At 46.6% G+C, this 26,807-nt stretch overlaps 1 protein-coding gene across 4 annotated transcripts in view; it reads right to left on the minus strand.

Annotated features, from left to right (window-relative positions):
* LOC101974766 (S-adenosyl-L-methionine-dependent tRNA 4-demethylwyosine synthase TYW1) overlaps positions 1 to 26,807 on the minus strand; it is a 106,766-nt gene that overhangs the window by 15,460 nt on the left and 64,499 nt on the right. For 2 of the 4 annotated variants that reach the window (XM_005328544.5, XM_078023961.1), the window contains exon 14: positions 5,913 to 6,023. The exons of 1 other annotated variant lie outside the window; for it this stretch is intronic. In XM_005328544.5, the coding sequence (XP_005328601.1) occupies positions 5,913 to 6,023 (111 nt within the window). The remainder of the gene's footprint in view (positions 1 to 5,912; positions 6,024 to 26,807) is intronic. One more of the 4 variants, XM_013360085.4, reaches the window with a different exon arrangement.

Below are 26,807 nucleotides of genomic sequence, written 5' to 3' on the forward strand. Positions count from 1 at the left end.
TGAGGGTTTTTTCCTGAGGAGCTGTTTTGTTTGGCGTTTGTAGTTCTAAAAATAAAGTTAGTTTCTTTTGACAAGTGGCTCCTGAATTGTGCCCAGCCAGACTGCGGCAGCAGCTGATGCCCCCAGCCACCATCCCACATCTGCTTCCACGGAGCCCTCCAACCACATGTACCTGAGCACCACCCCAGGCTGGAGCTATGGCCCCAGTGCAAGAGCACAAGGGCTCAGGAGACCAGCGGGCTCCTGGGTATTGCCATCTCGACAAGCTGGCGACCCTGCTGGGTTCACAAAATCTAACCACTTCAGCGACTGAAGACAACGGCAAAGAACTCACGAAGCACACAGAAGTGCCTTTTCAACATCTGGGGATGGCGCTCAGCCTTAAGGGCCCGCTGGAAAGAGAGAGCACCACCTGAGTTTTTTATCCTTATGTAGGGGACACAGAAAGGGAGGTTCCGTGGAATGTTCTTTCCAAAAAAGGTCAGGGGCAGTATTACAAAGAACCAAAAGGCAGCCCACTCCACTGGGTAAGGCCCACTCCCACAGCCGGGCTCCTCTGCTGAGCAGAGAGATGGGGAGGCCAGTCTCCACAGTCCCATCGCTCAAAGCTGGGCCCTCAGTGCCCGCGGTAGCTCCAGACACCCGGGACGGGGTGAGTGTCCCATTTCCAGGATGACCCAGCTGCATGCTTCTTGCATTCCTTGTGAAGTCTCAACAGGGAAGTGCCACTCCTTAGGAATCATCCTCTAAGGAGAGCACACTGCGTTGCATTCTGACGTGAGCATACGAAGAGAAGCACGTGGGACCACCCATCCCTGACAGGTGCAACCGCAGCACTGGGAACTGGCTTCCAACTCTCCTGAACTCTGCCAAGTAGCCAGGCACACGGACTCCAAGGCTTCACAGTCACACTCTCTGTTGGGGAGGTTCCATGACAACTCACAACTAACTTTCTCATAATAAGAGACATCTTGCTGGGAGTGGTGGTGCACACCTATAATCCCAGTGGCTCAGGAGGCTGAGGCAGGAGGATCATAAGTTCAAAGCCAACCTCAGCAATGGTAAGGCACTGAGCAACTCGGTGAGACTCTGTCTCTAAATAAAATACAAAATAGGGCTGGGGATGGGGCTCAGTGGTTGAGGGCCCCCGAGTTCAATCCCTGGTACCACTTCCCCCCTCAAAAAAAGAGACAGCTTAATTGTGCAGGCTCTTCAAATATCACCAAATCAAATTTTCTTGCCAACTGGTCTGAACGTTCTCTAGACAGGCCTGCACCAGGTGGTTCTCAACAACGAAAGCAGATGTGTGTGGCACTCTTGTCTCCTGCACATACCGTGAACAGACATCAGACACAGGCAGCCACAAGTAGGCAACAGGAGACAGCCTAATGTCAGAGGACTCCAGAGCAATCCACACCCTGACAGTAGAGTTGGGCACAAGTCACTGGGCAGCCAGGTGACCCTGACTGGCACACTCCAGTGAGAGGGCCCCTAGCACGCAGAAGCCACCACGAGGCCAGAGCTCAGGTGAGGGGGCCCCTAGCACACAGAAGCCACCACGAGGCCAGAGCTCAGGTGAGGGGGCCCCTAGCACACAGAAGCCACCACGAGGCCAGAGCTCAGGTGAGGGGGCCCCTAGCACACAGAAGCCACCACAACCCAGCTTCCACACTGCACACAGGAAAGCCCTGGCCGCCATGAGTCAGAGTGCCTAAACTGAGTGTGCCTTTTACATGAACAAGACAAATAATAATACAGTTCAAAATATCAAGAAAATAAGGCTTAAAACTGTGCTAAACTTACCCAAAAATATAAATAACAAAAAAATGATTTATTCGTAGGTCATAAAATATCCTCAACTTCAATTTAAACACTGCTGTGATAGCTGAATTACACCATCAAGCATGGAGGGAGTAGCTAGTGCAAAGAGGTCTCTTTTTCTACTTAAAAATTTAGTTCTCTGAAGCATGGAGATTTCAGGTAAGACCTCAGCTTTGGAAAATACTTCACTGCTGGGCAGCAATGAACTACAGTACTTTAAGGGGACGGGTCTGGAAAGGACGAGAGCAAGGAGCATGGTGGTTCATTATGGGGCTGCTCGCAGTCCTTCCCCTAAAGAGCACCTTCCCGTCCAGTCTTCCTTCAGGCCTGACAAAGGCCTCCTGGTAAGCAGTGTGGAAGCCTCCTAGGCACCAAGGCCAGTGCTCACGCTGGGCAGAAAGCTGGGCAGAGCAGCACAAGAACCTGGGAAGAAAACGATCTCTGGACCGAAGCGCCCACCACCTGGGGTTCCCCAGCTTCCTCCGCCTCCGCTCCATTTGATGGTCTGCAGGGAGCTTGGGCCTGACAACCTCTACCACAGCTAACCCTGAAATGCTCAGCACTGCCTCATGTCCTGGCTGGCTGTCACCCTCCTCTCCGTCACCACTCCTCTCCCCACCTGCCCCTGAGCAAGTCTCCTTCTCCAAGTCCAGACTAAGCTCAAGAAGCAAGGGAGCACCTGAGGTCCACAAGAGGCCCAGCTGCTCACCTAGATCTAGGCCGTGCTCTGAGCACCAGGCTGCTGCAGGAGAAGAACCAGTGGGGTCCTTCTGCTGGCTGCGTGCCAAGGCCATCCTGGGACTCACGGTCTAAGGAGAGAACAGGGTCTCGGCAGCTCCAACATTTGACATTCTACTCACACCAACCAGATGTCAAAAAGTTCCTAACACTGTTTTCGTTTCCTATAATTTGACAACAAAAGAAATATTTACCTCGTGAGTTTTTAGGTTTTCTTCCAGCAATATACCCAAGCATGCTGCTCCTTAATTTAAAAATGCTTCAACAGCTCCCACCACAACCGAGCCTAGCTTCTTGGCGGGACCCACGGGGTCTCTCCCTCATCCTCGGAGACCTGCACAGCACGCTGGTGGTCGCACACATGCGTCTTTGGAGCCAGGCTGCCCTCGGCCCCGTCAGACTCTCCAGCCCATTGCCCCACGTAGGCACAGGCCACAGGTTTGGGGGTGTCTGGCTGAGCTTCCACAGTATGGCTGGCCTGCTCTTTCACCGCCACTTACCCCAGGAGATCAGGCCACATTCCACAACAGTGAACTGCAGAACTCTGCACCAACCCACGCAGGCACTGCCACCCAGGGGCACAGTGGCTCCACCACTGCCACTGTGCAGAGCAGAGGCTGGGGCTGTGCCAAGTCGGCCATTCTGCAAGGCCTGGCTACAACAGTGCCAATGGCAGGAGTTGGAAACCACCGCCACCAACCAGCGCTGAGCACGTGCTGTTCTCAAGGTGCAAGCAGGGCAGAGACTGCTGTGCCTTGCTCACGGGTACCTAAAGGGCAGGTGAGCTTGTCTCACAAATAAGTAGGCAAAAAGTGGTAGTTAAGATCCTCAGGCCAGCAAGTGAAGGCCTATGTAATGCACATGAAGCTAAAATAAATGCTAATTTACAGAGAATATAACAGAAATATTTTACAAGACTGGCAATGAAAGAAAAGAAGAAATCAATGTAATAAAGAAACAGCATTTTTTTATTTAGTTTAGTAAATGTGTCTAAGAGAAAAAGATCTCAATGCTTACTGAATCCAGGTGGGGTTATTTTTGAATTCTCAATGGAGCCCCTTGGATAGGGACTGTCATTCTCTCTGTAGTACTGAAGAAGCACAGGTGGGGACAGGCGGCTTCCTGAGGCTACCCTGGTGCACCCCCTTCCCCAGGGCAGCTGCCTGGGTAGACCACACACCCTAGGAGGCCCGCCGAGACCTCCTCCACCCGGGGTTACTGCTGTGGCTACACAACCACAGCAGGACGGTCTGCTGTCCTCAGGGTGACAAGTTGAGAAGAGAGCATAAGGTCCTTGTTAGCATCTGGATGGCCATCTTAAGTGACAGCCACCATTTTAAGGAAAAAATATTGCTTTCCAGTCCAAGGGCCTTTCTGAGAAAGGCTCACCACCCCCTCATACCAACCCCACCCTTAACAAGCGGGCATTAGGACCTGCCCGGCTCTAATCCCTGAGCCTCCCCCATGAAAGCCCCAAACCCCAAGCCTGTGTTGCCCTTCTCAGTCTATGGAGAGAGGGCCTCTATTGGTCAGTTCTGGCAATAAACTCTCGTGTCTATCTCTGCCTGGTCTCCATCTTTCATTTCTTGCTCTCCCATCTCCCAGTCTTCACTTTCCAGAGAGAGAGAGAGAGAGAGAGAGAGAGAGAGAGAGAACAAACTCAGTGAGCAGGAAGTCAGCAACAGGGTCCACCACACAGGTCAGCGCCCAGCGGTGAAACCTTGAAGAGGGAGTGCCCGTGCGACTGGGCTCACTGGTCAGCGATCTCTAGGTGGCTCAATTCAGTATTCTGAATACGTACACGTGTAGGCCTCTACTTCTAAGTCACAGAAATTTAGACTAAGATATGGGTGAGGGGTACCAACAGCACTGCTGGCTCCTGCCACGACTAACCTCAGGGACTCTGATGTAGCACTAAATTTGAATTCTAAACCCCCTGGGGCTCAGCGAGGGAATAGAGAGGCCCCTCTAGCAGGAACCTCCACATTCTTGCCCAGCCTGGCCTGTCACTGAGGGAGAGGCCTCCTCTGTCCTTCAGACCCAGTGCTGCCCACGGGAATTTGGGAGTCCCCAGCACGCACTCCTGCCCTCGGCTTCCTGCAGACCTGAAGGACAGCTGTGCTCTCCAAAGTCACTTTTCCTGACACTTTTGTTTCCAAGCACTTAACTCTGATGGGGGAGAGGGTCTCTCAGCCCACCATGTTGTCAGGTCTCATCAAATGCTGCCTGGAGAGAACTTATTATTTAAAAAACTTACACTTTGAAAATTTAAATGTCAACAGAAAAAGAGAGAAAAGATGCCTTCTTAGCATCTCAGACCTGAAGTGCTTCGTCGTCCTCAACAGGAAAGCATGCCTTCTCCACTCACTAACTTACTAATTTCATCTCAGTATTTCTCCCCCCAGTTTGGCAGTGCTGGTGATCAAGCCCAGGGCCTCGAGAGTTTACTACTGAACTACATCCCAGCTGCATTTCCTTTGCTTTCTTTTCCTTTTTATTGTTGCTTTTTGGCATGTGGTACTACAGGTAGAACCCAGGGCTTTGGGCATGCTTGGGCATGCTGGCGAGCTACAAGCTACCACAGAGAGCTACACCCCACCCAGTCTTTTTTACTTTTATTTTGAGACAGGGTCTGGCTCCATCATCTAGTTGACCTCCCATTTGCAATTCTCCTGTCTTGGCCTCCAGGGTGACTGGGGTTGCAGACATGCACCACTGTAATCCCTCCACTTCAGACATTTGAATTATAAAAGCAATGCATGCCTGTCTCCTCCCCAGGGAACAGGACCTGACAACCAGGACACTAGTGCCTGAGGCCTGAGGCCTGATAGGCTAGTCAGGGACACACTCTCTCTACATATGACCCAAAATGTTCCTACATTGTATTTCAGTATTAACAACATTTAAACTGTGGCTGGATCACATATTTCTCTACGAGTTTTACTTCTGTGGATTTTGTCTGTTCCTAAGATATTCATTTGGCAAGCAACACAGGGTGTTGACTTTTTAGATCCCCAGTGGTCTGAGAAGAGCCCTCAGACCAGCCACCTACTTCTGTAACACGTCTAGAGTGCTTCACAATAAAGCTCATTACCAAGTTACTGCGTGAGCTCACCAGGCTTCTACTTCATTCCTCAGCTTAATGTCACTCTGCATTAGGTGCATTAGGTCATCCCCTCCCTTGCAGTGCAGGCTCACTGGGAGCAAGAGAGGGTCTTCCTGAAAGCTCCCATCCCTGCACAGGGCCAGGCTCTCCCACTCGCTGCATGAGCACCGCTATTGGAGCTTCAGGTCCCTGACTGTCCCCCACCAGGAGCCCGGTGAGAGGAGTCATGCTTAGCAGGCAGGCCTACCTTCACTTCAATAAAGTCAGGGCTCCCCAGGGACACGAGCTCGGCATAGGCCTGGAGTTCATCCACATTCCAAGACTTCACAAGCGTCAGCCGGTAGACAGTGCGCTGCTGCTGAAATAGAAGAGCCAACTCTACTTTAATTATGGTGGCGGTCACATGGTGACCCAAGAGGAGTCTCCAGCTTCCCAGCCCCTGGACAACCCCAGATAAGAGAGGCTCAGCATAGGCTCATGTACCATAAGCTATATTTTGGGTACAAATGGAAAAAAATCCCCAATGAAGTAAGATCCTCGTGGGCCTAAGAAAAGGCACTGCTACTCAAGAGTGTCTGTTCTCTCTTCATAACACCTACACTATGTGAGGTACCCCAAGGTTCCTGGGCACACACAGCATATTAGATTCAGTAAGAAATATCAAGCTGCCAAAACCTTTATGCTGTGGGAAATTAATGCAAATAACCTGTGGGCTCTCAGACAATGATCACACTCAAATTGTTAATGACAAGAATGGTCACTCTCATCCTCTCTCATCCTCTCTCCTGCTCTCTCATCTTTCAATAACCTCTTGGCATTACTTGTTGGAAGAAGAGGCACACCTAAGGATGTCAATGTCATTGTTTGTTTACAGTATGTCCCAAAGACACATGGTTCTCCAAAAGCAACCAGACAAGAGCCATTAGGCCTCAAGAAGCTTAGACACTGCAAGGTGTCTTGGTGAGGTGCGCCCCTGATCTGGGAAGTGGGTAGGGGTGAGGAGCAGCGCCCTGAGGCAGGAAGACCACAAGTCTGAGGCCAGCCTGGACAACTTAGGGAGATCCCACCTCAAAATACAGTAAAAAGGGCTGGAGAAGTAGCAGAGTGGCACAGTGCCTGCCTCGCATGCAGGAGGCCCTGAGTCAGTCTGTCTGTCTGTCTGTCTGTCTCTCTCTCTCTCTCTCTCTCTCACACACATCCACCAAGGTTTGTACCCTTTAACTCTGCAGCTCCCCTTCTAGAACTTGAAACAATTAAAGATGCAAAGATTTATTGAAAAATCTCAAAACAACATTACTGATAACTTAAAATCTAAAATCTATAAAGTGCACTCTTCCCTTGAGTGGAGGCAGGACCTGCGACTTGAGGAAACAGTGAGCCACAAGCAGGACACCAACCTCTTCCCCATCCCTGCTAAACACTCTGTGACTAGGAGGAAATGCATGAGCCCTTCACAGGAGATCTCGGCAGGCACATCCCACCCACCACGCAATACATGCGAAAGAAGACAGCGCTCTCCCATATTCCTTCCACAGCAATGCTAAGCTTCAAGGAGAAAACGGCAAACCAATCTTAGCTGCACTGCCGTATGCAAAGATCTTAGTGACAGCTTAGCAAATAAAACTTAGCACTGTGTTAAAACTTCTCAGAATGCAGATGACTCAACTTAGGCTAAATGGGTATACAATTCATCACACTAACAGTTAAGCACAGAAAAAAAAAAAACTCACAGATACCCAAGGCATGGGATAGAGTTTAAAGGCTCAGCCCTGATTTAAAAAAAAAAAAAAAAAAACAGAATACACAAATAAAAACCCATTAAAAAACACACTTAACATAAGGAAAAGCACTTTGTAATCAATGGTCCAAGTAATTCTTAGTGGTTAAAAAAAGGACACTCCCATTTAGTCGGACTAACAGAAGAATGTCCACTCTTACTTCTGTGTCAGCGTGTCCCTGCAAGTTTTAATCCAAGCAAGATAGCCAGACAGGACTTACTGGAGAGCACATAAAAATAATTAACTGTAAATAATGTAATTGGTTTCTGGGAACCCCAAGACCATCAAGTGAAAAATCAGATTAGAATTGAGACAGAAGTCATTTACAAAATGAAAATCAACAGCTTTCCCAGCACAGAGCCATTGGCCAGATAAACGTGGATTCTGGAACCAGGGAGAACCTCATCACAGCCGTAAATGTGGTGTGTCTTTATTATTCTCTTTGTTCTCAGCTCCTACCAGTGCACAATGGAATGTTTGAGACAAAATTAAAAGTGTTAATGCACACAGCACTTTGGCAGCAGCAGTAATAGCTATCACATGCCAGCAATGACCAACCAGGAAACAGAAGGCAAAGAAGAACCTACCTACACTGGACACTTGTTGAAAGCCTTGAGATCATTTAGTGAGATAACATGCAGAAAAGGAAACAAACTATCTGACCACTACCAGAGGTCCCACTGGGCTGGCGAATGTGAGGGGACTCTGAAGGGGGTCCTCAATTTCCTGGAGCAGGCACCTGGCCCAGCATGCCCACAACCAGGGCAGAGCCAGCCACCATCAAGCTCACCTGCTGAGTCTGCTGTGCTTGGACAGAAACAGAATGGGTTGGTATCCTATTCACTCTGCAGATGTGCAATGAGGCAGAGAGCTGGATGCAACACCCACACCAGGTATCCACAGCAGGCTCATCTCACTGTGCCAGGCCCGGACATCAAACACGAAAGTATGGTTGAGGGACTGTCATGAAACACCATCCCCAGATGGCCTCTTCTTCCCCTGGCTACCCAAAGACATCCCATGTCCTGACTTTTACACTGCAGTTCAATTTTTTTGCCTGTTTAAAATTGACATGAATGGAACCGCAGATTCTTTTGTCTGGGTGCCTGCGTGACCCTCCGTGTTGCTGCATGGTGAGGCTCATTCTCTTTGTTATCAGTATTCCACTGCATGAATACACAAAAATGCCTCCAACCACTGCCTGCTGGGAGACACCTGGATTATTTCCAGGTTTCAGTTATTATAAAAATTGCTGTTATCTCTTATCATATTAGAGTTTAGTTTTACCTGTTAAAGGAAATTAGGTAAAATGTTACGGTGACACCTATTCTTTTGTCTGTCCCCCCCACACACACACAGAATCCGAGAGAGTCGCTGTGCTGCTGGACATAGCTGTGAATGGTTTCAGTGCTGCCTGCTTCTCCCCTTGGGAATGCATTACTAGGGAAGCCCCTCCCTGGCCTCTGATGGAATACACTACTGCAAGGTTCCAGGTGGAGCACCCTCTAGGACACACCACTCCCTGCAGCCGGGCAGGTCATGGCAGGTACAGCAGGCCCGCCCCTGCAGCCTGACACTGCCCTGGCTGTCTGGTCTTACTGCCAAGGCTAGCCGTTCCCGCTCTGCCCTGCGCCTGCCTGGAGGCTAGAGACACCCGTGAGCTGTAGCTCCCCTGCCGCGTGCACCTCTATGCCTGGAGCTCTGGATTCTGGAACCAGGGAGAACCTGGTGTTGTAGGCCTTTCTCCTCTGGGACCTGCCTTTTTCCTACTGATCTGTTTTAATGCAAGCTTCACATATTCTGGGTCGATGAGCTCCGTGGCAGACATGTCAGGAACATGTCCAGCTGCTCGATGGCCTCTGGTCCATCTTCCTGCAGCATCTCCTCACCAACAGGATCCTGCCTTGGGTACAGCCCACTCTAAGCACCCTTCTCCTTCATGATCAGCACTGCTGCTGACTTTTAGAGAACCATGAAGAGAATCTCTTACATTCTTTTCTAAAAGCTTTATCATCTCGTCTCTTACGTTGCATCCAAAATCCCCCAAAGCTGGTTTCTGTGTGTGTGGTGCCGAGAGGTCAAACTTCTTTCCTAACAGCTGTGCCACTGAGATGGACCTACTGCACCTGTGCCTCCGTACCTGTGCGGGCCTTGCTCTGTTCCTCCACCTTCCACTCCACTGACCAAATGTTTACTTTGGTCCTTGCCTGCACTGACTTGCTGGATAGATTTCACACCCAGTAAAGACCATCCTTCTCAGGGACAATTCTGTAACACAGGAGCAATTTTGTGACAATGTGGTAAGTTTTTCCCTATTGATTTATTCATATGGCAACATCTTGATTTTCAGAAATGGGGTGCTACAGACATCTAGTGGGTAGAGGCCAGGGAGGCTAAGGAACATGGCACAATCACAAGACAGCCCCCTACCCTCTTCCTACCAAGAATAATCAGGCTACCTGCTGAAATTGAGAAACCCTATGATGGAGACCTTTATCAAAAGAGCCTTCAATATTCTTGTCCCTCTATTACCCATAAAACTTAGAACTGCCTATCAACTTTCAAAAACTATATATAATCTCTTCTGATTCTGACAGAGGTGGCATCAAATCTAAAATCTAGTCTTGTCCAATAGAAATATAATGTGAACCAAAAATGAAAACTACACATTTTAAATTTGCTAAGTCAAATTGAAAAAGTAGAGTTATCAGGTGAAATCAATTTTAATGTTTTATAACAATATATACAAATGTTACAACCTAAAACAGTAATCAACATTTAAAAACAATTGAGATATTTGACACTCAATTTTCCATACTGAGTCTTTGATTCCAATGAGCATTTTATACTAAGCGCACAGCCCAATTCAGAGTAGTCTCGTTTCAAGTGCTCAAATGCCACATGTAGCTAGTGGCTCCTGGAGACATACTACTTTCCTAATGCCGAATCTTCCCAATCAATGCCACTTGTTTAGGTCCTTTAAATTTTCTCTCAAGAACATTATATTGTTTTGATTATCTTTTGCTTTTTATATTCTAGTTAATATATTTTTGATGCTTTGTTATAGTTGTATCTTTTAATTTTTCATTTTTTAACTAATATTTAAGACATTGTTATTATTGGCATACAAAAATATCGTTGAATTCTATAAACTAATTCTGTATCAAATGAGTTTGTAAAATGTACTTATTAATTATAGTCACTAAAATAATTTATAGATTTATGGGAAAATTTCTCACACAGGTTATATTAAAATTTCATATGCAGATTGAACATAATAATCTGAAAATCCCAAATCCTCCAAGATGCAGAACACTTTGAGCGCTGATAATAGCACAAGTGGAAAATTCTACACCTCAGGGTCAAAATACAGGTGTAATAAAGGTACTGTACATAGAAGCCTTTAGGATATTTAGGTGCTAGTAAAACACAAATGGACCTTGTACTCAGACAGGGGCCCCATCCTCAAGGACGCTCTGTCCATCCACATAAATATTCCCAAATCTGAAAAGCCCACAACACTGTGGTTCCAAACATTTTGGCTGAGGGATCCTAGACCTGCCCGCAGGATGGTGGCTTCCTTTCCAATCCCACTGTCTATCCCCTGTGCTCAGCATGCCGGGTGGAGTAGAAGAGTTGACGCTGGGCATCCTGTGTCCCTGGATGCTCAAGTTTTATGTGCTTATTGACAGTGACGTTCTTCTGTAGCGATATTTTGTTAGATTCTCCCCATGAACAGGTGCTGAATTCTACTGAATCACTCTTCTGTATCTATTCGATTTATCCTGCTATCTTTCTTTTTTATTGAAAGTCAAGTTAATTTCTAAATATAAAACAAAATTCACATTCTTAGAACACAGCCATTTTGTCATGGTTTTCTGTATTGATGTATTTAGCCTCTGTGTTTCCAGGTAAAGCCCCTTTTTTCTTATTCATGTTATGATTCAATGCTGTGGTTATTCTGGGTTGCAGAAGTGAGTTGGCCTTGGAACAGCTTAGACCTGCGTTCCATGTGGTTCATCAGGGAGAAAACGTGTTGTTCCAACAAGTGGCTGCGAATAGAATGTCAATTCCAGGCTGCACTCGAGGTGGAGCTGGAGGAAGCACTCCTTATGGCCAAAGAGTGTGAGTGACAAGCTGCTGACTCCCCTCAAATCAGCCAAAGGGGCCCTTTAGACCTCCATCAATGACTACAAACGCAGATCAGAGAACAGGAACACACGGGCAGGACCTGAGCGCACAGGCCCAGGAGAGTGAGCTGGCCCCAGGAGGAGGTCGCAGCAGGAGGCAGCCCCACGTCTCTGCCCAAAGAGGACTGTTTCTGTGTCTTGGATTTTCTGAAGTCTCCACAGTGTGGCCAGGGTTAGAGTCTACGTTTCTGGTGTGTTTCTGGTGTACAGCCTTGAATTGCATTCCATTTGCAGCATTTGTCTTGCTTGCTCTTCTCCGCGCTCCCTGGACCTGCGGGCATCAGGCACTAACTAGGGAAGCTCTGCGGCTGCTCTCCAAGCACTGGTCGGTCCTGCTCCTCTCTCCCCTGCGGCTCACCTTCACAGTGTCCCGCAGTCTAGACATTCTGCTCTGTGTTTTCTGCCCCGTCCCCTCTGCTTCTCAGTTTGGGGTATTTCTGTCAGTAAACCTGCAAACCCGAAGCCTGTCCCTAGAGAGACTATTCACCAGCCTGCCAAAGGTATTCAAGTGTCTGTCACACTGTTTTGGTGTTGAGCGTTTCCTTCTTACTCTTCCTCAGAATTTCGACCTCTGCTTCTCATCAGCCTGCATTCTTGCAGGCCTTCTGTTTTGCTCCAAAGCTCACGGCATGCTGACCACAGCTGTCTTTCACCAGCTCCTGATTGGGGGTGTGGGGGGTGTGAGTCCAGTACTTCTGCAAACCTGACCTTGGCTCTGATGCACTTCTGGCCACCCACACTGTCCCTGCCTTTCACTGTGCCCTGGAAAGAGGGCCTGCCATGCTGAGGGGAAGGAGCAGCAGGGAGCAGGCCGTCAGCCAATGCTGACCCAGCTCTCGTGCTGCAGGTCAGGGCCTGGGAGGCGGGAACATTCCATGGCCATGATCGGAAGAAGGTCATGGGACATTATATGTGAACTGCAGAAAGAAAACGCTGTCAATTGAGGATTCTGTGTCTGGCAAACTGTCCTTTAAAAATAAGATGAGGGCTGGGGCTGGGGCTCAGTGGTTAGAGCACTCTCCTAGCAAGTGCAAGGTGCTGGGTTTGATCCTCAGCACCAGATAAAAATAAATAAATAAAATAAAGGTATTGTGTCCAACTACATAAAGAAAAATATGTAAAGACAAAAAAAATTTTAAAAAGAAACAAGTTTCAATAAATTAAACAATGTTAAAATCATTTTTTAAAAAACTTTAAAACTACACTGATACGAAGCTAGAAATCGGTAACAGAAGGAAAAGCAGAAAATTCATAAATATGTGGCAATTAAACTAAAATTACTTCACTACCAAGAGAAAGACTGACAAACTAGTAGCAGCTAGGATGCAAATAATTGGAACACACACACACACACACACACACACTGCTGCTGGGAACACAAATTCAGGTGCCACCTTAGGAATTAGTGATCTGTGAAGGGGGGCAAAAACACAGCAGTCTTACTCCTAGACGGGAAGCCAATATAAATTCCTCCCAATAGCCAACGCTGTAGAGAAAGCCAAGCTTGTCAGTCATTCCATGGATAAACTGAGGACATACTTACACTGGAACACAGCCGCACAATACCATGGGCGAAATTTAACAGATGTGCATAGGGAAAAACATGTAAATATTCAAGGAAGCAAACACTCTGATTCCGTTTGACAAGCTCCCAAGCAGGCAAAGCTACCTTATGGTGTGAGGAAAGCCGTGACTGTCACTAGAGAGGAGACGGGGCCAATGACCAGGACCAGGTGCTATTGCTATCCTACAAGCGTTTTGCTGGCTGTGTTCACTCTATGATGATCCACCAAGCCATCCACGTAAGATCTGTGCACTGTCCTGTGTGTGAATGCTCTGATAACAAAGCCTACTCAGAATAAGGACAAGACAAGAAAGGTACCCTGCGGGTTTCCAGCTGTCCCTGGTGCAGCCCACAGAGATCTTTGTGGTGAGGAAGCATGTCTGCTCCCTGACTTAGAAGACCCAGCAGCATCTTACCAACAGATCCTCCAGCAGTGAGGGAGCCCCACCCCCACCTGTGGCAAGCCGGGCTGCTCCCCCTCCCTGGTGCCTGCACATCCTAACAGGAGGTCCAAGCGCACACTGTTCCCATTAGGGTTCTGAGGCTCCGCAGTAGGCCGCGTTCCTGCTGCACATCCTGCGTGAGGCTGTTTATTCCAGGTCTACCTCTCTTAATTTCAATGATTTATCTTGACAGTTGCAATTCAAGACAAACTAGTTGAGGCTGTGTCAAAACAAGATAAAATGGTCTCCTAAAATATAGTACTGGCTTACTAGTAATCACAGAAATGCAAATTGAAGCACTAATGAGGTGCCGTTTTGGCTTATCAGATGGCAAAGATTTTTTTAAATAGCAGTATTTGACACTGCTTTGAGTTTAGCACGACAGGCACACTCATGCACTGAGGATTGGAGTACAAGTTAGCACAAACATTTTGGAAATTAATATGGCAACAAGATTAAAGAATCTGAAAAAAAAATTCAAATCTGTTGACCCAGTAACTGCATTTCTAAAATTCAGCCTATAGAGATCATAAAAATTGTAGGCTGACACTGGTAAGCAAGAATGTCATTCCAGCACTATTTATAATTCTGAGCACAACAAACCCTCGGGGTGCTCAGTCCCAGGAGAGGACCACACTGAAGACATTCCCAGCAGAGCTCTGGAGCCAGCGTGTGGGGAGCGAACAGAAACAGCAGCAGAGCCCAGCATGGTGGCTCCAGGACAGGGAGCAGGTGCCATGGGAGCTGGCCTCTAGCCGTGGTCCTCTAACCACACCCGAATGTTGACAGCAGTGACTTTTATGTTGAAATTTTTAAGAGCTAAAAACAAAACTTACGTGCAGCATAGCACTGAAGACATAAATACACACAGAAAGGGGGCTTAGGGAGAAACACAGCAAGTGTGGCTCAGAACACACAGACACACCTTTTAACACTCCTGACTCCTGAGGGGAGATCCCAGCAGCCTGACCTCAGCTGTCTATCCAAAGGGTACCGACTGGCTCAAAGGCCAGGAATGTAGTAAAGGAGCAGAAAGAACTCCACGGGTTCAGCAGAGCCTGGGAAGATAGACACGAAGTGTGGCCATTGGCACCTGTGAGCTGGTCTCCCGCAGCCACACCAGCAACTCAACCTGTTCGAGGAGGCAGGAACAGGTGCAGGGGGCTGGGGTCGAGATGCAGGAAGAGGCCGGCAGCTCCAGCATCAGAATGACCAAGAAAGAGACTAGGCCAGGGCAGCAGCAGAATCCCACTGCGGGCAGGCGCACCAGGAGCATCGGGTGAGGGGCTTGGCAGGGCTACCAACTCTGGGAAATAATCTCGAAGTTCATCAAAAAAGGAATATTACAAAAAACACTGTGCTCACAAACTGGACAACATCAATAAAAGACAAAAACCAACACAGTCCTTGCAGATAAACCACCAAAATGAACATAAGAGGAAACACATAATTTGAACAGGCCTGTGTTTGTCATGAACACTGAATCAATAGTTGGTAACCTCCCACAGCAGGGAGCAGCAGGCTCTGGTGGGTTGATTGCTAAGCTCTACCAACTACTGAAGGACGATGCCAATCCACCACCATCTCGTCTACAAAGTGAAAGCAGAAGGAGGACTACTCAACATAGTCTTCAGACAACATCACCCTAATACCAAAGCCAGATAAAGGCATTTCAAAAAAGAAAATCAGAGATCAAACTCTTTCATAACATAGATTTTAAAACCCTTAACAAAATATTACCAAATAAAATCCAACAATGTATGAAAACAATTATAAGCCTGCTGACCAGCTGGGGACTACTTCAGGTGTGCAAGGCTAGTTCAACGAAAAACACATTTGAGGGCTGAGGCTGCAGCTGCAGCTGAGGCTGCAGCTCAGTGGCAGAGCGTTTGCCTAGCATGTGTGAGGCACTAGGTTCAATCCTTGGCACCCCATAAAAATAAACAAAACAAAAGCATTCTGTCTATCTACAACTACAAAAAAAATTTTTAATACATTTGACATCATGTGTCAACAGGTTAGTGTGGAAAAATAATGAGCATATCAATTAATGCAGAAAAGCATTTGATAAAAGACAATATCTATTCAGGACAAAATTCTTAGCACACATGGAAAATCTGTAGAAAACCTACAACTAGTACCAAACTTAATGTGAAAAACCGAATACTTCCTCCCTAAGACTAGGAATAAGCAAGGATGTGCCTTCTTTTCTCTTCTACTGAACATGCAGTAAGACAAGAAAAGGAAATCAAAGATATAATGACTGTACAAAAAGAAAACTGTCTTTTATGTTGTCTATCTAGGAAATTCCCCAAAATGGACAAATCAACTCCCAGAACTAATAAGCAAGTATGATAATGTTGAGATGCAAGGTTGATACATAAGGTGATTTGCTTTCCAAAACGCTACCAGTGAACACTTATAACTTGAAACAAATAAAAGAAATCCAAGAAGAGCTAAATAAATGGAGAGAAGATGGATGGGAAGACTCGATATTGTTAAGATGTCATTTTTCCCCCACTTTGATCTATAAATTCAGCTCAATCTCAACCAAAATCCCCGGAAGCTATTTTATAGATCATAGGAAACTGACTCTAATGTTCATATTGAAATGAAAAAGACTTACAAATGCCAACACGAGGTTAAAGAAGAGCCGCGTTGGAGGACTCACAGTGCCAACCTTAAGACTTACTGTAAAGCCACAGTAAGTAGGACTGTAAGCTCCTGGAGGCAACAGACAACCGAGTAAGAGATTGGGCTCACAGGAGAGTACAGCCAACTGACCTTTCACAAAGAAGCAAAGACACTCAATATAGACAGGATTGCCTTTTTTTTAAATGGTGCTAGGAAAGTAAGATGTCATGTTTAAAAGATAAGAACTTCCACAGAACCTATACTCTCACAAAAGTCAACTGAAAAAGGATTACAGACCTAAATACAAAATGCAAACCTATAAAACTTCTAAAAGAAAATCCGTGTGACCTTGAGTTTGGTTGTGAGCTTATAATGGCAGACTTAAAGCACAATCCAACTTGTGTTCTGAAGGAGGAGAACACTGGTAGAGAATGAAAGGCAAGCCAGACTCAGGGAAGACACTTGGAAAACACCTACTTAAGAAAGCTCTTCTTGAAACTCAGCCCAACGAAGAAATGGACAAACGATTTAAGCAGGCAGCATCAGAAAAAAAATATGAGTGACAAGTGAGTGTATGAAAAGATGCAATGACACTTGCCATCAGAGAACTGCAACTTAAAACAAGGAGACACCACTGAGGCCCAGACAGCCAACGCCAGCCAGCGGGTGCCCTGCCCTGCTAGGGAACGAGAGGCACGGAGCTGGCCACACCACTCCTGGGCTTCCCTCAAAGGACTGAAGACGGGTGACCAGAGATGTGGCTGCTCCCTCGGTATTCATCCAACTAAATTTGAAAATTTATAGTCACCCAAAAATCTGCATTCAGACAGAAGCTTTCTTCATAATCACCATCATCTGTCAACAGCCAGCATAACCTCCAATGGACAGTGAAATATTCATACAATAAGGCATTACTTAGCACTAAAATTTTAAAATGGAGGAAACTTAGATGAATATATTCACATTAAAAAGCTAGTCTGAAAAGGCCACAAACCGTGTCATCCAATTACACAACATTCTGGGAAACACAAAACTATAGAGATGGTCAGAGCAGTGTTGGCTGCTAGGGACTGGGGGAGGTGGGGAGGCTGTACAGGAGGAGCACAGGAGATTCTTACATGGTAAAACTTCTCTGCGTGACGCTGTCAGGAGGGACATGCAACACAGTGAAAACCAGAACACAGAACCCACAGTATGAAACAGAGCGCAGGGTAGACGGGCGTGGCTCTGCTCCCCCACTGCCAACAACCACACAAAACCCATCAAATCAGAAGACAGCAGCAAACCCCAAGAGCCTTACCACTGCTCAGAACTGTCCTGGTATCAAGCACAGAAGTCTGTGGAACTGTCCAGCCAGGAGACGCCTGGGGAGTCCAGCCTACAAAAAGAGCTGGCTTCCTGGGTGGAAACTGTAGGACCCTGGCCCACAAACAGGCCACTGGCAGACCTAAGAGAAGACCTAAAGAGAAGGACAGGTGACAGGCCTGACACATAAGAAGGCTCCAATGGCCCGGGGTGCCAAGGCACTGGGAAGGGTGTGCCTGGGAACTCCGTACCATCTAATTTTTCTGCAAATCAAAAACTGCTCTAAAATAGAAGTTTATTAAAAATAAAAGCGTGCCCAACTGTTTTCATCAACAGACAAAAGTCAATCAGGAAATGGCTAAATCAATGACAGATCTCTAGGAAAGGGGTAAAGAATGAGGTCAAATTATTTGCATGCAAACAAAAAGGTAAAAATGCATTGTTAAAAGCAACTTGGGGCTGGGGTTGTGGCTCAGAGATAGAGCACATGCCTAGCAGTGTGAGGCACTGGGTTCAACCCTCAAAACCACATAATAATATTGTGTCCATCCACAACTAAAAAAATATTTAAAAAAAAAATCTGTAGGAAGTTTGAATCCGACCTGCATTTCTCTGAATTCAGTACATTTTGTATAAACCCAACAGTTAAAAAAAATTCTAAAGAGAAGCCAGGTGGGGGGTTTGATCACCAGGAGGAAAAGAACTCCACATCTCTAGCAGAGTTCAATCTCTAGTCCTTCAATCACTATCCTCAGTCCCACGACCTTCAAAAACCACCAGGATCACCTCTGCCTTCGCCCTGGGAAAGACAGGAAAGATGCGCTGTAGTTGTGATGGGGTACAGAGGCAGGAGGGGACCTGTCACCTCAGGGTGCTCAGCAGTCTCGGCATCCACCAGATAATCTCCAAGTACGAAAGATGGGAAGACGCAGTAGTGCGTCACAGGCCAGAAGAGTGGAGAAAGAAACATGCCTCCGAGTCATCGCCAGGGTGAGGCCTCCTGTGCCTATCACGTGGTCCACGCTGGGGTTCAACACAGGCCAAATGACAGTGGGGAGAAAACAACTTCAAATAGAGAAAAACATCTCACCGGAAAGAAAGACTGATATTGGTAGAGAGAAAGCTAGTGAGCTCCAAAACTTACGCTATCTGTGTGACTTAACATTTCTAACTGTCGCAGGCAAAGCACCCCCACAACCACCACCCCCAACACCCGGCTGGATGAAGGAGGGGTGCAAATGGCTGGACACAGGCAACACTGACTTCAATCTGGGGCCTCCCATGGAAGGACTGATGACATTGTCTTCATTCCGACATTGTCTTCATTCCTGCGAGGACAGGGTTTCTGCCACGTCCACGGCTTCTTACGGCCCACCAATGTCAGGAAACGTCTTCTCTACACTGTCCAAGTCACCCAGAGCCAAGACGGCTTCCACCACCTTCACTTCCCAAATGCTCTCATAGAGCAGAAGAAATAAGTTTCTGATCATTCTCTTTAATTTCCCTTTCCTCTCAAACTGTTTTCAGAAATCAAACATAATGGTTCTTTTATAAGAGTTCAGTTCTAGTCTCCAAATTGACAACAGCTACACAAAATTTCTAAAATAAGGCTTGAGATGAATGACCTTGAATTTAGAAGAAATTAAAGAGGAAGATCTACTACATGTCAAGAAAATAAACATGCACTGACTCTCAGGGTGGGGGCTAAGACTTCTTTGACATCCACTCACAGCAATGCATCTCAATTAGTTTAATCCCAGATCACTATTTGTAAGTATGAAAACCTTCCTTCAATGCTACAGTAGCCCCCTTATCTGCAGGGGATACAACCCAAGATGCCCAGCAGGTGTCTGAACCCTGAAGAGTTATGGAAAATAATAATCCTACAAAACAGCCCCCAAGAAAAGCAGAGACCCAATGCAGCTGGAAGGAGGGAGAGAAACTAGCCCAACATTAAGCTTTCAGTAGATCCTCTGCTGAAGGAAGGAGAGGAATACTGAAAATTAAGCTCTGGCCTCTGACCTCACCACTGCAAATTAGTCCTAAAAGGACACTCAGTAGATACTCAACAATTGGCCCAGAAGTCAGGAGGCAAATATTCAAATACCCGTCCCTCAGAACCTCTCTGTCAATGACTTCAATTTTCCACAGCTGCCCTCCAGAGGTAAAAGACTTGACCTACATAGCTAGCCCCTGACTATCCAAATGGCATACCCACATTTCCAATGATGAAACCATCCTAACTGTACCCTAAAAACAAAACCTCCTCTGTAACCGATGGCCATTTCTTGCATCCAGAAAATTAGCCCAACAATGCCCAAGTCTGCACAAAATAAACGGCTTCCCTTAACCTGTTGAGGGCTGCACTTGTCATCTTGGCTTACAAACCACAAACATGCTGTTTACTCCTATGCCCACATACACAAATATAGTGGGGCCTTTCCCGCCTTCATGAAGCACTTAATAAGCTCTGATAATAACTTTTGCAACATGAGATCCAACAGCCAGTCCTTCTTGAGCTTTTCACAGATAAAAGATCCATTCTTACCACAGATCTCAGCAACCTCAGCACATGATTCTTTTTCTGTCCTTACCAAGAGTTTTTCCTTTTCACCTAAAAAAAGTACTCTGTGGCCTGTTTAGCATATCTGAACTGCTAGAATCAGAACTCTTGTGTTGTGTGACCATTATTTTAACACACACTCTGTAACACTATGGCAGTCAACTAGATAACTAAGACAGCCACCAATGAGGTGACTCGGGGGCAGGTAGTGTATATAGGGCAGACAAAGAGACAGTTCAGGTGAGATGGTGCCAGACCTCGCTGTGCTACTCAGAAGAGCTTGCGGTCTGACCTCTTACTTGTTTGTTTCTGGGATCTCCCATTCACGGGTTTTGGAAAGTAGTGGTCCATGGTAAAAGCTTACAGCCACAAACGCCAGAGGCAGCAGGCAGGAGGCAGACCTCGGGTCAGCAAGCTCTTCTTCACTCAGCAGCGGAGTCAATCAGTCAGACACTCATGTGGCTCATTTTTGTGGGAAAAATGGCCGCTGGCCACCATGAGGGTGTGGGCTTTAGACGCAGCCTAACAGAGACAGGCCACAGCAGGTTGGTCACTTTGGCAGGCCCTTTGGGTGGGTGGGTGCAGGGCCAGGTCACAGGAGGTGTTTTGGTGGAAGATTATTTAGGTGGGGCGGGAGGTAGTGACCACACCCTTCACATAGCAAATGAAACTACAGAAAGCAGGGAACCTCTCTCTGTATTTAGAATTCCAACATAAGTTTCACTAACAGCAAATGGAAAACAACCTGGGCACGCTTGGAGTGCCACCTCCCAGCTCTCAGCCAGGTGAAACCCATGGATATGCAAACTAGGACGAATCAAAAGAGACTTAGTTCCAACACCATTTCTTGAAACCTTATGCCACTGCTGAATCTTTCAGGGACACATAGATACATCACAACAACTCAGGCACTGGTAAAGCCACTGTTCCAGAAAACAAAAGTAAACACCCCCCCACCCCCCCACCCCCGAGATCCACAAAGACCAGCTGTCCCTTGTCTCCTCCTCTCCATCTACCAGTCCACGTTCAAGTCCTCCACACTCCAAACCAACCAGCACCCCCACCTAACAAACTCCAAGCCTCTGCCCCCGTCCCAGGATCCCATCTGTTGTCTGTCAAACACCACTGCCATCTGCCTTCCACTTCCACCAGACCTCTAAGGCTACTTTGGGAACAGATATCAATAACCTCTACGTCAAACATGTCAGTTTCTTTTTGCCTCCTTAATTAACCGATTCCTTCGTTTACCTTGTTTTCTTCTTCCTGATTTCCTGTTGTTGCTGTCACTGGTTATTTTGCTGCTCCTTTCCTAATTCTGAGTTGGTACTACACAAATCACTCCCAAGTCAAGGGAAACAACCCTGGAAGCAACCCAGAGCATCTCCTGCAAGGGACTGGCCAGACCAGAGTTTCACTGGTCAATTGGGGCGGCTCCTCTGCTCGGTGCTCAGGAGGGTCACTCAACAAGCAGTGCTGGAGAAGCAAGCCCACCCCTGATGTGCATCCCACCAGACACACTTTAAGGCACTGAGATCCAAACACTCGGCAGGAAAGAACAGGAAAACACACTCAAGTGTTCCACAAGCTAAGGGTCTAAGCAGGGCACTGAAAGCAGAATCCAAACAAAGATCATGAGATCTTCAAGGAAGCTGGAAGACGGACACCTGATTGTCACCAGCTGCTGACACTATGATGGCATTCTCCTCCTGCTGCAGAGGGCGGTACCACAGATGAACCTGCCCACCAGCAATTACAACAGCAGAAACTCTGGTTTCATCTCTAAATTAGGTTTTATTGTATAGCAATAAAAATAATTGAACCACTATTACTTGTAACATCACCCAGAAATCTCAAAACAAAGCATTCAGTAAAAGAAATCAGGACAAGAGCACACATGGTGGTTCCCTTTAAATAAAGTTAAAAGGTAGGCAAAAAAGAATAAAAGATTCAACAGGCGAAGCGAAACAATGGTGGCAGAAGAACAGCACAGTTGTTCCTGTTACATTAGAAAACTACACTCGAAAAAATAAGTATGATAGGATCTTCTATGTGAAGCACATACATACATGAACATGCACAAAGACTGCAGAGGCCCTGCCGTCAGAGACAGTGTTCACACCTCCGAGTTCCTGAGCAGCACGAGTCCTCCCATGACAATATCTGTCTGACAGGTGATTTTTAGCAGATATGCTTAGGCAATCTTTAAGCTGATAAGAAATGCTTTCAATTTCTTCATTAAATGACATCAGCACTCTTGGATCCTTCCCATTCCTCCCACTACAAACCACCTTCTACACAAAACACTGCCCTAGACTTATTTTGTCGTGTCATTAAAGACCAACTGATAAACAGAGCTTCTTTTTCTCCTACCTTGCTCTTTACCTACTTCTCTTTCTAAAAACTCCTATCCTTGAATTGCATGTGACATATGACACCTGCATCAAATTGAACCAATTCTTCCTAAACTCTCTCTCTCCATGCTCCTGAATGAAAACCTAAGCATCTCTGTTCCTCTGGGCACCTCTTGTAATTCTACCTGCATCTTGCCTTCAACTATAACCCACTGCTGAAGACAGGACTTTAAAGTTGACCTATATGTCCTCCAACATGCCTCAGAGTCTGCCCCGATACAAGCAATGATCACTAGACATCATCTGACCCCTCAACATGGACCTAACAGGCAACACCTTCAAACCGTCCTAAATGAGCTTAGGTGAAAGTCAGATCTGGAGGAAACCTAGAGAACTTACTGTAAGTGGAGGGAAGAACCCAGCTTGCAGGCACTGGCTTTGGATCACACACAGCATTCTTGCACTGATTTCAGCAGTGGCCAAAATCTGAATGCCATCTTAGCCAAGCAGAACAGGGTTAATGGTACTAAAGCCAAGGAGGTGAAACCAACAGTCCTGGGAGACCTCTGCCCATGGAGAGTGCTGCCAAAGTATATTCAGGTAAAGGGGCAGGAGAAAGAGTGGTGAGAGACAGACATTCAGACCAGAGGGGCTCAAGCCTAGATTGTGACATTAACGAAGAAACAAACCAAAACATGTCAATAAGAACCCTGGGGAAGAGAATGGTTCATCCTCAGAGGGAGGGAGGGAGGGAGGGAGGGAGGGAGGGAGGGAGGGAGGGAGGGAAGGAAGGAAGGAAGGAAGGAAGGAAGGAAGGAAGGAAGGAAGGAAGGAAGGAAGGAAGGAAGGAAGGAAGGAAGGACAGATGGAGGCAGGCAGAAAGGGAGTGAGGGAAGGAAGGAAGGACAGACAGAGGCAGGCAGGGAGGGAGTAAGGGAAGGCAGGAGAGAAGACATTTCATAGATTCCCAAATACAATGTCATTTTTATACCTCTCCTTATGAAAGCAATGATGCTTTAGGGTTAGGCTTAGAGTTAAACATACCATGCTATCCCTGGTCACAAACAATTTTTTTTTTTAAGAGAGAGAGAGAAATTTTTTTTTTTAATATTTATTTTTCAGTTTTTCGGTAGACACAACTTCTTTATTTTCTGTGGTGCTGAGGATAGAACCCAGCACCCCGCGCATGCCAAGGAAGCGCATTACCGCTTGAGCCACATCCCCAGCCCACAAACAATTTTATGATGTTAGTGACACAATGTATACACTGCAACTCAGAGACAGCAGAGGCACTGGACAGGAACCCTACTTTCTGTAGGCCCTGGGGGAGACATGCACAAACAGCACACACTGTTGCTACTCCCTGCTGCTGGCCAACTATCCAGGAACTGAGCAGAGTGAAAGACAAGGTGGCCTCACAAGGCATATCAGAGAATTCAATGGCATGGGGACACGCTCATGCATGATGCTGACCACCAAAGTGACAGCAGTACACAGAGCTCAATCAGGCAGGCACAAAGCAGCAGCTCTCCCCAAATGAGGGCTGAACAGATGGATGTCACTGTGAATAGTTCTCATCTCAAGGACCTGCACTTACAGCTATATTCTTGCCTTGACTCTTTATTTTTAATGAATTATTTCTGTTCATCTGCATTTTTTATTTTTGTGGTACTAGGGATCAAACTAAGGACCGTGAGCATGTTTTACTTCCCCCCAAATGTCCCTAATTGGCACCTAATGCTTCTATAAGCAGAGATGAGGTCAAATAGTCGATGTCTTTTAAGTTGCACTTGTGGGCCACATGATATGAGGCCAGAGCACCAGCATCCACAGAGAGGGGCCGGTGTTCACTTCTGATGGCCAAGAATATGTAATGAAGGCAATGATGTCCACCTTTTTTCTCTTTAAAATAGGAGGTTTTAAGAAAGTTGATGTTATTGCTTCAACACAGAAGAGGACTAATCATTCTCACCTCCTGCTGGATCGTGACCTTGGCATCATTCCATGCCAGCAGAACACACTGATAAGGTAGGCAGTGTTGTCTTGAACAAGAGGGTCTCTCTGCTGAAAACAGGACTGTGTGGCATGCAGCTCTAACAGGCCAAAGTCGAAGCTAACCCAATTTGCCCTGTTATCTTGACAGAATGGCTTTTGGACCCCACATACTAGAGTACCAATGTATTTCTCCCCTCGTATTGAAAAGAAACATTTGATAAAGGATAAAGATCTGGAAATGTGAACACCATACTTATCAGGAGGAAAAAACAAACTACTCCACCTCCTACTTTGGGCAGCATCAGCTTCTAAGGAGGCTAGAAATTCAGTAAACCGAATTTCCTTGTTCATGAAGTTCAACAAATTCCCATTCTTTAATGCTTTTTCTTGTTCAGGCACACTAAAAAGCCCAAACAAGTAATCGGCAAAAACACTAGGGTCATTCTAATTAAGATACCTGAAATAGCACTTCTATTGAAAACCTCAAATGATAGCAGAGTTACTGATGTTTAACCAAGGCTAATAAATATAGTTACACCGTGTTCATTTTGTGTGTCAGCAGTAAAGCAAACTTTCTTGATAGCATCCACTATACCTCATATCAGATAGTCCAAAATAAATACAAGCTGGAGTTAAAAGAAAATCTTTAAAGAGCAGTTTCCAGCCACAGATCTTCTTTCTTAAATGGCTACGTAAACAATTCAGGAATGAGAAACATTAACTGTAATTGCTACAAAATGCTTAGAAAGCACCTGCCTTAATAGTTTAAATAGCCCAAGGAAACCTTCCCAGCTGGAATTATGAGGAGACCAGAGTGAAGCCCAGTTGAAGGTGTCCTTGGGTCAGACAGTACCATAAAACTCTAAGCAACCTCATCACTATTAATTAGTAAGCCCAAAGTCACTGTAATTGAACTGGACATCCAAAAGCTGGTATGTCAAGATGAAGAATCATTCTGCAGAAAATGCTGGCCAAAGTAAGACAGGAAGCTCCTAAGCTATTCTGCTAATGCCTCTGTCGTCTTGCCACTCTGACCCAAGACACAGCCTGGTCACAGCCTGGGGGTGTCAGCTCCTGGTGTTCACGCTCCTCTAAACACATCCCAGCTTTCCAGCTATGCATCTCCTGTCTCAGCCACAGGTGGTGATGATGTGGCTGAAGGCAAAGTCCAGAGATGAGTCCATTTTAGGAGCCTGAAGTGCACTTGGCCTTCTGGCTGTTTGAGTCCAAGACAGCTGCAAAGTCAAAGTAGTGCCTTAGTGTGTTTCTTAAATATGTGTGTTAATAACCAAAAAAGGCACTGATTTAACTTCTCAAACAAACAAACAACAACAAAAAAGAACACATGGGGGCTGAGGCTGGGGCTGAGCAGTAGAGCGCTCACCTAACATGTGCGAGGCCCTGGGTTTGAACCTCAGCACCACATAAAAATAATAAAATAAAATAAACATTTTAAAAAAAGGAAGAACAAGAAAACAGAATTAAGCAATTGGAGGGTTGGGAAAATGCATATAGCACTCTACAAAGCTCTGCTGTTTCCACTCAATCATTCTTTCTACAAACCACTTCCCAATGCCACAAAATGTGTTGTGCTGGCCATGTGAGGAACCCAGGCCTGAGGCCGCAGTCCAGTCCACGAGAGTGGCTGGGGCAAAGGCAGGCCAGTGTTTTTACAGGTGGAACTTAGGAGGGCAGGAAGGGGAGATACTGCACTTTAAAAGGCGTCTCAGCAGAGGCAGGGACAGAGCTAAGCCCTCAGTGGGAAGAAAGGACACTGTGGTCTCGAGAGTGCCGAGACTCAGGCCAGGAAGCGCTGGGTGCCTGTGCAGGGAGGTATCCTTGCAGGGAGGTGCACATTCCCAGCACTCATGAGGAGCAAGACTGGAAATATACATGGGTCTGTGTGGGTGAAGTCAGTGGCATCTAAGAGCAGGGCGGAGGAGCACTGCACGGCCAGTGTCACCTGTGACACACACACCAGGATGATATCAGCAACAGTGTGCAGTCAGCTTTTCATCACTGTGACCAAACTGCTAGACGTAACAGTTTAGAGGAGAAAAAGTTCGTTCTGAGCCTGAGGGGAGGTGGCACATCCTGGCACAGAAAAGTCCTCAGCTCCCAGAAGCCAGGAAGCAGAGCCAGAGGGCAAGGACAGCCGGGAAGGTGCACCCTCCAGGCAGGCCCAGGATCCCACACCCTCCAACCATGCCCCACTGCCCACAGCTGCCACCCAGTGGGCCACCCACATTATTAATCCACCACACAGCTTCAGCCACGAATGAGGCCACCATTCCTAATCTAACCAGTCCCCCCTCAGTA

The sequence above is a fragment of the Ictidomys tridecemlineatus genome, chromosome 10, assembly GCF_052094955.1.
Source record: "Ictidomys tridecemlineatus isolate mIctTri1 chromosome 10, mIctTri1.hap1, whole genome shotgun sequence".
In the NCBI taxonomy this organism is placed as follows: Eukaryota; Metazoa; Chordata; class Mammalia; order Rodentia; family Sciuridae; genus Ictidomys; species Ictidomys tridecemlineatus.